Source organism: Hakea prostrata, chromosome 10, assembly GCF_041222555.1.
Source record: "Hakea prostrata isolate BN-2017 chromosome 10, UWA_Hpros_2, whole genome shotgun sequence".
In the NCBI taxonomy this organism is placed as follows: Eukaryota; Viridiplantae; Streptophyta; class Magnoliopsida; order Proteales; family Proteaceae; genus Hakea; species Hakea prostrata.
Genome location: NC_142609.1, coordinates 5,981,410 through 5,993,652, shown reverse-complemented (window position 1 = coordinate 5,993,652; position 12,243 = coordinate 5,981,410). Strand labels below are relative to the sequence as shown.

The following is a 12,243-nucleotide window of genomic DNA, read 5'->3' as shown; positions in this document are numbered from 1 at the left end:
TCAATGATGTTATCATCAGCAGGAGTAAAATATATGTTGCACTCTTTTCCATTTATCAAGGTTTTGTTCCACTGGGTTTTCCTAGTAAAGTTTTTAATGAGGCAGCTACCAATACGTATTATTTAGATATGCATACTCTTTTTCCTTCACTAAGATTTTTTTTTCACAGGATTTTTTCTCATAAAGTTTTAACAATGTACACTATCTATTGATTGACATCTAAGGGGGAATATTATAAATAACATTTATTTATAGATGTCCATTATCCCAAAGAGTTCATACTAAATTATGTAACTTTCAAATGAAGATCTCAGCCATCTTAGTGTGCAATCTTGGCAATTCGCATTCCCATGTTAACCGAAGATCTTAGCAATCCATCATTTATATCAAGATCATCTTATTATGTATGAGAATCATATATTGTATTTCTTTGTAGACTCTGAAATTTTCATATTAGAGAAGATGATAGTTCCATAATAAATATGTAATGAATAATTTAATAGAAGAGTTGAACTTATCATGTCCTAATTTCTTCTTTGTATTGAATATATATTTTCTATTTTATAATACATATTAACATTATTATTTTTCAATCCCTTTTCGTTCACCTCCCTATTCGTTCCTAAAACATTTTTTTTTCATTTCCAAGAACCAACAACTACAAGATCTAGTAAGAGAGGAAAGTGGTGGCCGAGGCAATCTTTTTTCTGTTGGCGAGAATATTTTTTTTTAGTTGAAATATGGTTTTCAGCTCATGGGTTGCCCTGGAGTAGTATTTTTCAAGAATAATGTCAAGATGGACTAGGCCTTAAAGTGAAACCAACCAAGAATATTGTCAAAATGGATTAGGCTTTAAATTGGGCCCAACACAACTTAGATTAAAGGTGTCAAATTGGTATGGTAATTCAATATACGATATGATTTTGGTATATGGTAATTTGTCCTCCCAAAATAAAAAAGGGTATATGGTAATTTGATACAGTATTCGGTATATACTGACGGTATGCTACCTAAAACCGAAAGCGTACCACACTAGATGCCAAAAAAGGGTTCGATACATACCATACCAAATTTGAATAAGGTGGGATACGGTGAGGTTTAAACAGTATGGTTGGGTATGATAAAACAGTATATGTACACATTTGACACCCTTATATGGGAGTCCATAATACCATGTTACCAAAAATATGGGAATTCCCATGTCGATGTCTTGGAGCTGTCGACAGTCGATCCAGACATACACTTTATGAGGAGGACCTACACTTATCTTCCATTTTTGAGTCACCTCCATGCCATGCCTACCATGATAGGAGTTAAGAGTTCTACTAACGCCAATGCCTATTTATACCATTCATTTTCTCCTTCAATTACCATTTCCATCGTTCCATATCAAAAGCCAAAGAGAGTGAGAAAGGCCAAAAGGAAACCAAGGAATCAGAGACAATGAGTGGAGCTGGGAGGACAGTTTGTGTTACAGGTGCTTCTGGGTACATCGCTTCATGGCTGGTGAAGTTTCTGCTTGCCAAAGGATACACTGTAAAAGCTTCAGTTCGTGATCTAAGTCAGTATTCATCTTCTTGAATCTGGGTTTCACTTTACTGTCTTGTAGATGCTTTATTGACTTCCTCTTCTCTATTTTGAAATTTGATTCTGGGTTTCTTGCTACGGTCCTCAATCAGTTCAATTTCGAGTCTGTTTCAGGGTTTTTGTTCTTATAAATCCTTACATTTGAGTAATGGTGGGTGCCTGTAGATGGGCATTATCTCAACTACGTTGTCTACAAACTCAAAGGACACTAAAGACCTTGTTTCACTCGCAATTCTGTCATTGTTGTCTTCTCATGAATCATCTTATAAATCTGATGATGTAGTCTGGTTTGTATGGGAACAGTGTAATTTGTTTCTAAGGTGCATGAACACCGACTAATCATTTCTGATTTCTGTCTTTTCGGAACTACATATGTTGAATTTCATCAACTGCAGTAAAAGCTGTAGTTTTAATTTATTCACTAAATTCTGTTCATTTGTTATCACAGATGATCCAAAGAAGACTGAACATTTACTTACTCTTGATGGAGCCAAGGAAAGACTTCATTTATTCAAGGCAAACTTATTGGAAGAAGGATCATTTGATTCTGCAATCGAAGGATCCGTAGGTGTGTTCCATACAGCATCTCCATTTTACTATACAGTCTCAGACCCACAGGTTCGTTCCTGTTACATCCCTTGAGATAGTTTCATCTGCTATTATTGATTTCATAATTTTGCTTTAGTGTAATGTGTATGCATGCCTTTTGATCTCCATATGTGTGAGAATCAATGGATCTGTCAACCTAGGCCTTTTGCCATTCTCTGATCTAAAAAAGACTGAAAGAGAAAGAAATCAAGAGGCACATGGAATTGTGTGTGAACAAGTAAACTTGATTTCCTCATTTCTTGTTATTCTTAAGGCAGTATAATTTGATTACTGAACCTTGGAAGCGAAGCAAATGATCTGAGGCAGTTCAATTGAGGGCTTAGGATTTTGATTATGTAGTTGAATCACTCCCTTACGTATTAATCTTTTGGTTCTGACTTATATTTGTTTTCTGTTTCACTCTGCATTTCAGGCTGAATCACTTGAGCCTGCAATAAAGGGGACTCTTAATGTTCTAGAATCCTGTGCAAAAACTCCATCTGTTAAAAGAGTTGTTGTAACATCCTCTTTGCTTGCAGTTGCATACAACAGAACACCTCGAACTCCAGATGTGGTAGTTGATGAGACTTGGAATTCAGATGCAGAGTTTGCGAGAGAGAATAAGGTGTGTGTGGTTGTGTCGTGTAGTTTAACATTATTGTGCAGTTTCTTGAGGCCTTAAATTTGTTTCCATTGATATCTTTGTATCTAATGAGCTACTTGTTCCCTTATAGAATTGGTATTTATTATCAAAGACTTTGGCTGATGATTCTTCTTGGAAATTTGCAAAAGAGAAGGGGATTAACATGGTTACAATAAATCCAGCTATGGTGATTGGTCCTCTTTTGCAACCAACACTAAATACAAGTTGTGAAGTAATTTTGAACTTAGTAAATGGTAAGTCCACCTATCATCTACATTGTTGTTTTCTCACCAACCCCAACCCCAGCGCACCCCCTTCCCCAACACCACCAAGAAAGTAAAAACTTTGTTTTCTCTGACAGCCCTCTCTCCAATCACAGCATCTGCATTCTTATTTGCCTAAATTACTTTCTTTGAATGTGTTAGGGTAGTATAGTTTTCAGGTTGGTTGATGTCTGCTGCAGAACAGTTTTCTTCCTTTTGGGGATTGAGCCCTTTAAAGATCCATGGGGTTAGGTAGCATAATTTACCTAACTATGGATCTATAGAAGAGAAAGGTGACTAGATTGTCAGGATATGAAGTTGAGAAAATTACATGATTAGCTGCCTTTAGGTTTATTTTTACAAAATTAATCACTTAATGTTTCACTTGACAAAATTAGCTAAAACTGAGTTTGGGTTTTTTTTCACCCTTTTGGACATTTTAACCCTTAAAACTAATCACATTGAAGAGAAAAAATTACTATTTTGTCAAAAGGAAAATTCATTAATTTTTTATACCCTTTGAACATTTTCACTCCCATATTTGTATGGTCAATTTTAGGGGTAAAAATGTCCAAAGGGATGAAAATTCACTATTTTGTTAGTTTTGTAGATGCAAACTCAATTTTAGCTAGTTTTGTTAAGTAAAACATTGAATGACTACTTTTGTAAAGGGAAACCTGAAAGTAGATTAACCACATAATTTTCCCTATGAATTTTGTTGTACCAAGCTACTGATTGTATATGGCTAAATTTTGTAGAACAACCCTTTGGAAAATGAAGCAACCTTGTTCTAGTTCAACCATAAGGTGGGGAAAAAAATCCTTTAGGAAGTTAGACCCTTAAGAGATTCCCCTTTCTAAAAGCAATATAATTTTCTTTTCTTATTTTTAGGGAGAAGTTAAACCCTCTTATGTACTGTTATTGACATTTGATTTCATAACATGGTCAATCCTTGGACCCATGGTAGAGATGGAAGGTGCTAATTTAATTTGTCCATTTGATAGAGTGAACCACACAATCATCTCTCTGGTATCTCGAATGACGCAAATGTAGTAGAATTCTTGTAATTTGTCACATTTAAGATACTTAATACCCTACTTGAATGGGTTTGAAATCTAAGCATTGGTATCAAACAGATTTTGACAAACATGATTCCTAAACAGGTAGCATATCTACTATTCTATTATTCAACATAATCCATATAGCTAGTTGAATGATATAGGTAGATTCCTAGTTGTACTGCCACCAGGGTAAGCTACTTGAGTGGCCAGCTTCCTTGACGCCTAAAAGAGGTGAACATCATATGAAGGAAAAATATAGAATTTAAAGGAGGTAATATTACACCCCACCCGCTGGTATTAGTCCTGCCCGATAACCCGTGGTTGCTATTCATAGTCACAAGATCCATAGTTTATCTTTAATGATAATAAATGCACGCAACAAAAATTAAGAGCAAGAATAATCCAAATAATTAAATAAATGAATTACATGAGTCCAATACTTGAAAAGAAAGAATCAAAGAAAAAGGAATGAAGTAATATGTCCCAAAATTGATAGAGTTTAGCAGAAGCAAAAGTTAAGATTATTTTTGATTGTTTCTTTGTGTTCTCTCATGAGCAATGATCTTTTCTTCTAGTTTTGCAACGAAGGGAGTTTTCCGCATTAAAGGTTTCTAAGGGTTCTTCTTCGAATTCCCAATAAGGCAAATTCCTCATCGGTGAAATCTAGATCCATGGACTCTAGATATGGATCCTGGACATCAATCTGGATACTCTACAGTTTATTCCGGCTGAATCTTCGGGTACTCGAATTTGCAATATGGATCCACGGTTAGAGATACGGGGTTGTTATAGGTAAAATAATAATCCTAGATACATAAAAGTGCAGAAAGGGGAGACAAAAATTTATATTAAGTGGGTGATGACAAGATCTTCATATTTCCAGTCTAGATCCCTTGGCATTGAACTATTGAAGGAAACTGTTCAACGTAGACCCAACAAGGGGAGTATGCATACTGTTTGTCTTTTAGAAAAATAATAAAGAAAAGGGGAAAATTTACTGTCAACCTTGTGTTTTAAGTTGTTAGCATTCTTTTGATAATAAGTGTGAAGGTTTTAACTGATGCAGGAGCACAAACATTTCCAAATGTAACATTTGAATGGGTTAATGTTAAAGATGTAGCAAATGCACATATTCTAGCATTTGAGGTTCCTTCAGCCAATGGAAGATATGTTTTAGCTGAGAGAGTCTATCACCATTCACAAATTGTGAAAGCTTTGAAGGAACTTTATCCAAATTTTAACCTTCCAGAAAAGTAAGTTTTAGGACTTATACATTTTTAACTTCAAAGACTTTCCTTTTAGATGATAAATATTGAATTTATTCTTGGCAGGTGTGCTGATGAAAAGCCTTATGTGCCAACCTACCAAGTCTCCAAGAAGAAAGCACAAGAGTTGGGGGTAAATTTCACCCCTATAGAGGTGAGCTTGAAGGAAACTGTTGAAAGCTTGAAGGAGAGAGGCTTTCTCTAAGTAGCTCAAACTCATTCAAAAGAAGTCATGCAAATAAGATATGAGTGTGGACTTGATAAAATTTGGTTGCTCTAAGCTTCATTTTTTACATACTGTTTTTATCTGATATATTGAAATCTGTTGCAACACTTTGCCTTATCATTTTTATAGCTCCAAAGGAACTCGAGTGAGTTTTTCATTTGAGAACCGTGCAGTCCTTATTATTATTATTTTGATACATAAATGGGATTAAAAACCCAATATCAATTTAAGGAGAGTTGATCAACGATCCACATAAAGGAACTCCTCTATACCCTGAGGCGTTCTTGAAAGAATTGCGGATGAGACTCCAATGTTGTTGTTCTCTTTGCCATTCAATCGGCAGCCATATTCGCTTCTCTATTAGTATGAGTAATGATGATGTTTCCATGCAAAGCAAGTAGCTCTTGAATTGCCACGATAATCCTGGTCATCCTCCCTAGATTTTGAGTGCTCAGCTTCAAACATTCTATTACCTGTGAAGAGTCAGACTCCACATGAATGGGTAGCATATTTCTTTCTACTGCATAAGGATGCTTACATAAATAGCATCGAGCTTAGTTTCGAGACACTTGTCTTGGGGATTCTATGCACAAAGCCTCCCAAATACATCCCCTTCTGAGTTGTGACAAACCCCTCCAACTTGATTGAAATCTTCTTTACCAGATGCAGCATCCACATTGCATTTTAGCCACCCTTTTGTTGGTCTCTTCCACTTTGCCTTCCTTCTAGCACTGTGTGGTAGTGATACTGAGTTATATTGCTGGGTCCAAGCTGCCTCCACTTGTGAGTAGAATTCCTGTATCGTTTCCACCCCTCCCCCTAGTCTGGTGAAATCTTCTTCGTGAGTATCATGATTTCTCCAACCCCACAATAGATATAGAGTGATGGCGAATTTGTCTGACCATCCTTTCTATTGTTGTGCTATATTTCCTCATAAATTTAGGTAAAGCCAATCATGACAACCACAACTAAAGAAAAATCCTTGTTGATTCTTTGGGATTAATCATTTCCATACTCCACTTGCATATTGGCAATCTCTAATACATGTACACTAGTTTCGGTTTCGTGAAGACAGAAGTTGTAGAAGGAGTGATTCATGAGTCCCATTTTCCACTTCCTGTCATTAGTTAGCAGCCTGTTCAAGCTTAGAACCCATTTGAAACAAGAGATTTTTTGCGGCACCTTTAACTTCCAAATGGCCTCCCAATATCTACTATCAAAAGAGTTGTCCGCACCAAGACTAGTGAAAGCTTCTAATGCCTCATACGTAGATTTAATTGTAAAGCAACCATTTTGTGATGGGTTCCATAACCACAAGTCCAATTGGCGGTGAGCATGCTTCAATTTTTAGGCAGCAATAGGACAATAAGAGATTTTCAAAATTTTCCTTTCTCCAACCTCCGTTTTCATCCACGTATGATATTATCTTTTCCTTGCTCATTCCACTTGATACATCGGATATAGCTTTTGAATTAAGGTTCTGCTCCACCTCAAGCCAATTATATTCCTACAAAAGTGTTGAAGTTCCATCGCCAACATCAACTTTATTGTTGCTGAACACTGTAGGAGCCACGCTGCAAATAGCTTTCCAGATAGAAGAATCACTCGAGCTAGCTTTGAATCACTCTTTTCGTCTGCTGCTTCCATATTTTGCCTGCAAAACTAATTTCCAGATAGTATTGTAATATAAGAACCCTCAAGAAAGCTTCATTCACCTTAACGAGGTTTCTGAAGCCCAATCCACGTAAATCTTTTGGCTTGCAAATATTGTCCCAACCAATGAGATGGGATCACTTTTTTGTTTTGTGTATCACCCCATATGAATCCTTTGGCTGATTTTTCAACATCTTGAAGAATTCCTTTTGGTAAGAGTTCTGATTGCATAGAATAAAGTAGAATAGCCATAATAACTGGTTTAGCAAGGGTTATTATACTAGCCAAAGAGAGTGAATTTACCTTCCAATTTGACAATCTACTCTTCACTTCAACTACAATATGGTGGTAATTTTCCTTCTTAACTCATCCATTCCAAATTTGGGCTCCTAGGTATTGCCAATTTATTTTGTTTTAGTGAATTTGCTGACATGGGTGATGTCTTTAGCTTGAGTGTGACTGACATTACTAGAAAAGATAATTCTAGTTTTTGAAGTACTGACCATGCTACTAGAAGCCATACAAAATTTGTTGAGATAATCATTGATTGCTACTACATGTTCAATTGTAGCTTCGGCAAAAAGAAGGATGTCATCTGCAAACATTAGGTGAGAAATGCATGGCCCTTTCCTCCCAATTTTGATAGGTTTCCATCACCCGTTGCTTATTGCATCTTGTATATAGTGTGACAACCTTTCTATATATATCACAAAGATATAAGGTGATAAAGGATCTCCCTACCAAATGCCCCTAGTGAGGTGCAAAAATTTATATCTTCCCCATTCCAGAGAACACGCAATTGTGACGTGGTTATACACTTCATAATCACATCAATCAAACTACTCGGAAGACCGACCAGTGTGAGGGTTTCCTATATGAAGCTCCATCTATTCCAGTCACATGCTTTCTCAAGATCAATCTTGATGGCCATGGTGAGTTGTTTGTTTGATTTCTTGCACATAGTATGAAATATTTCTGTGCCAGTAATGATATTTTCCTATATATGTCTCCCTGGAACAAAGTTGACTTGATTTGGGGATATGAGGCTAGGCATATACTCTTTGAATCTAGCATTAATAACCAGAGTGATTATTTTCATTCTCATGTTACAAAAAGATATTGGCCTAAATTGAGTGGTTGACTTAGGTTTGTCCACTTTAGCGATGAGGGTTAGATATGTTTCACTCAATTTGGCATCTATTTTCCCTTCAAAAGCCTCTTTCACCATCTTAATAATTACTGCCCTACCACTTCCTAAGATCTTCCTAAGATTTTTGGTAGAAGGAAGCTTGCAACCCATCTGGACCGTGCGCCTTCCATGGACTAAATTGTCTAACTGTCTTGTGGACCTTATCTTCTTCAACTATCTTCCCAAGTGACAGTAGCCAATCATGATTTAATGTAAGAAAGCAATGAAGAGATTGAAGTACCTAACTATTTGATTGCTCCTCAAAAATTAGGTTTTTATAAAACCTTGTGACATGTGTCTTTAACTCATCTGGATTGTGAATCCATTCACCTTCGTCAGATTTTAGCTCTTCGATCTTATTCCTCCATCTTTTAATGATGGTGTGAAAATATTTAGTATTTCTGTCCCCCTATAGCATCCACATTTTTCTAGATTTTTGTGCCCACATGATCTCTTCTCTGTTAAGAAGTTTCTCCAAATCAACTCGCAAGTCTTTTTCAAGTTTCTTAAGGAAAGGGTTATGTGCTCCATCCGCCAGTCTTTTTTGAATACCCCCTAACTGAGCATGCAACCTTTTCTTTGTAGCACAAATACTCTCGAAACTATTATAGTTCCAAGTAAACAAATGGTTTTGTAAAGAATGAAGGGCTTCCAGAATGCTCTCCCATCCATCTGCAATTACTTTAGGAAAATCTCTATGGGTCATCCACATAGCTTCGAACCAAAATAGTTTTTTTACCCTTTTCTGAACTATAGGCTGCAATTCAATAACTAGTGGGTGGTGATCAAACTTTATTCTAAGGGCAACCCGAACCATCGCATCATGGTAAAGTAATCTCCAGTCAACTTGCATAGACCTCTATCAAGTTTTCCATACGTCCTCTTGTAACCCTCTCCCATTTAGGGACACGCCACATGAATTTTGGTCACATTGATCCCATATCAATAAGATTACACCTATTAATATATTTATTGAAGTTCTCACATCTTATAATCGGAATTGCCGCTCCTCCCTTTACCTCTGATTCATCTAGAACCTCATTCAGATTTCCAGCTAAAAACCATGGTAGTTTATACCGATCAGTTGTAGGTGCCAATTCCTCCTAACAGAGACGTCTATTTCCTTCATGTGGACTAGCACATACAGTAGAAAAAATCCAAGGAATATTTTGTCTGTCCATAATTTCAAACAAAAGGAATTCAGGGTGTTCAAGAAGTAACTTCACCTGCAATTCACGTTGAAAAAAAATGCACCAAATTCCCCCCGCTAAACCTACTGCATCACTCCGAAAATTGGCAACACTATTCATTTTCTGTATGAATTTTGTTGCTCTTTCACCACTTATTTAAGGCTCCGTGATAACTATACAATCTAGATTATAAGTGCTTCTATAGTGTTTGAAAGCAGAGGTAAATGCTTTATTCTCTGCTCCTCTGCAATTCCAGCAGAATACTATCATTAAGAATCAATTCTTTTGGGGAACCTCCCCGTCTATTATCATCTCTTCCCTATTAAAGGCCATGAAACTTGATCCACATACCATTCCTCCTGCTGAGTTTCTTCCTACCACAAGATATTCTACCCCTCTGTCATTCCAGCCGGTGTCCCCTCCTCCGGTCACTTTCCTCTTGTAACCTGGTTTTCAGGTGGAGGGAGATTGTTCCCAACTGTAGCAAAGGTTTGCACTGCTTGGGCTTCTTCTCCTTCATTGGTAGTAGACTCTATTATATCATCCTTTGCTTGGGCTTCTTCTCCTTCATTGGTAGTAGACTCTATTATATCATCGTTTCTTGTAGTTGGACATTGATCTTGATTATTACCGAACTTCCTGCACTTGAAGCATAGTAGGTGTAGCGATTCATAGAGGATTTGATGCACGCTTCCTCTCCTCCTGAATTTTGATAATAATTATTTTTGCAATTTGATCTCCACACAGACCCTTGCAAACCCCCCTCATGTGGTTTCTTCATCATCTCCTCATTATCCGTCTCCAATCCGAAAGTCCTTCACAGGGAAAACCCTCATTGTCGTACCTTGTCCAAAAACCGTCAACTCCATCCCCATAAATGAGATCTCTATAGGTGTATCTTTTATTGTAACACACCTCCAACCATCGCAAGCTCTATCTGTAACAATGAAGCATTCCCTCCGAAATCCCAACTAATCTTAATTACACAAAGACCTTGGCTTGGTAAATAACATATTAATTTTCTATTTTACATCTTTTATTTGATTTGATCACTATTTCAATTTCTATGAGTAGTAAAAAAATTGGATTGGTCCACGTTAACGCTTTTTGTTCTTATTTGGAGTGAGCTGTTTAATTATTTGCCCTTTTTGTTTTTATTTCAAATCTTTAGGGAAATAGAGTTAGATCTGTTGTTCCTTTTCGAAGCGCCAGACGTCAAGTAGAGATGCTGAGAGTTGCAGATGGGAAGGGAGAGTGATAGTGAGATTCGCATCAAAAACAGGTGTTTGAGAATCAAAAGTATTAGGATCGTTGGTGTAAGGATGAAAATATGACATATAGAGATGACTATTTTTGTCATTAAATAATCTGAGGAGTATTTTGATCTTTTCAAGTTTGAAATTTAAAAAATAAAAAAATTAACGGTGAAAAAAGGCTTTAGATGTTTTGAAATCCAGATGTAATGTATTGTGCTAAAAGGACCCAACATTGGTTTATGCTTTACTAAGATGATCCATACGTAAAAAATTCTTATTATTATTATTTTGAGAAAATTACATGAGATCCATTATTTTTAGGTGAAATTAGTGACCACCAATTATCATCTCTAAAATTACATGGCACTAACATGCATAATTACTAGCTAAATTATGTTGTTAAATGGGTTATAAAATTACATAAATGCCCTTTGTTGTCTATACCCAATTCCTAAGTAGGTGAAGGGATTCACCCATCTTCTTCTTACACCTAGCCAAAAATTCCACCACCTTAGGCGACCACCTTCCCCACCTCTATTATTGAGAATTAATTATTGATACACATAGTTGCAGCAAAGGCAACAATTTAGAGAAACACAAAGAGAGAAATCACCTAGGTATTCTCCTTACTCTGCGAGCAAGACCTGAACAACAAAGTTCTCAGTTCTAGCAATACTTCATCTGAGAAATCAAAGGAGACTAAAGGAGGTGGTTCTTGCAATTTAGTTTCGATTGGTGGTTGGTCTTTGATCGTTTCAGCCATGGAAATTTCAAGAGAAACTAAAAATATCCTTGGTGCGGATCTAAGATTTAATGGTCCTAGGAAATCCATCAAAACCTTAAAACTATTACTTCTAACCCCTGCCAGTTCGAAGTTCCTTGTTCAAATCTCTGCAAAATCCATTATAGGAAACATGAGAAACGCAATCCAAATATAACAAGATGAAGAGTAATCTAGTCATTACAGATTTTGAATTTCTGTTAATCTGTCCATCGTTTTAAACTCCTTTAAACTCCAAAACTCCAAAACCCTAACCCTAACTCTTTATAATCTTTGTCATTGTGCACAATTAATGGATCAGTTGATCACTTTCTACACCAACAGAAACAAACTAACGATGCCCCCCCCCCCCCCCGGTCTTTCTAAAAGATGGGTGAAAGGGACCCCACCTAGGGGTTGGGTATGGACAGCAAAGGGCATTGTAATTTTATCTATTATTTTTTGTAACGGCGATGATATATATATATTAGGAAAGGGGATATTACATGGATTTTTATTTGCGGCAGCAGCTGTCTGCAGCTTCCGACAGCCCTTATTTGGC

At 36.6% G+C, this 12,243-nt stretch overlaps 1 protein-coding gene across 1 annotated transcript; it reads left to right on the top strand.

Annotated features, from left to right (window-relative positions):
• Positions 1-1,437: 1,437 nt before the first annotated feature.
• Positions 1,438-5,612, top strand: LOC149001704 (phenylacetaldehyde reductase-like). The gene is made up of 6 exons (XM_089137398.1): positions 1,438-1,561; positions 2,036-2,205; positions 2,609-2,800; positions 2,910-3,072; positions 5,209-5,395; positions 5,474-5,612. Exons 1-6 carry the CDS (start codon positions 1,444-1,446, stop codon positions 5,610-5,612), a joined length of 969 nt encoding a protein of 322 aa, XP_088993524.1. The 5' UTR covers positions 1,438-1,443.
• The last annotated feature ends 6,631 nt before the right edge of the window (positions 5,613-12,243 follow it).

What these genes read in the sequence shown, in the direction of transcription:
- LOC149001704 (XM_089137398.1), top strand. Translation starts at nt 1,444, where the DNA reads ATGAGTGGAGCTGGGAGGACAGTTTGTGTTACAGGTGCTTCTGGGTAC. An exon ending in AGCTTCAGTTCGTGATCTAA is followed by an intron (nt 1,562 to 2,035) that starts GTCAGTATTCAT and finishes TTGTTATCACAG; the next exon opens with ATGATCCAAAGAAGACTGAA. An exon ending in AATTTTGAACTTAGTAAATG is followed by an intron (nt 3,073 to 5,208) that starts GTAAGTCCACCT and finishes TAACTGATGCAG; the next exon opens with GAGCACAAACATTTCCAAAT.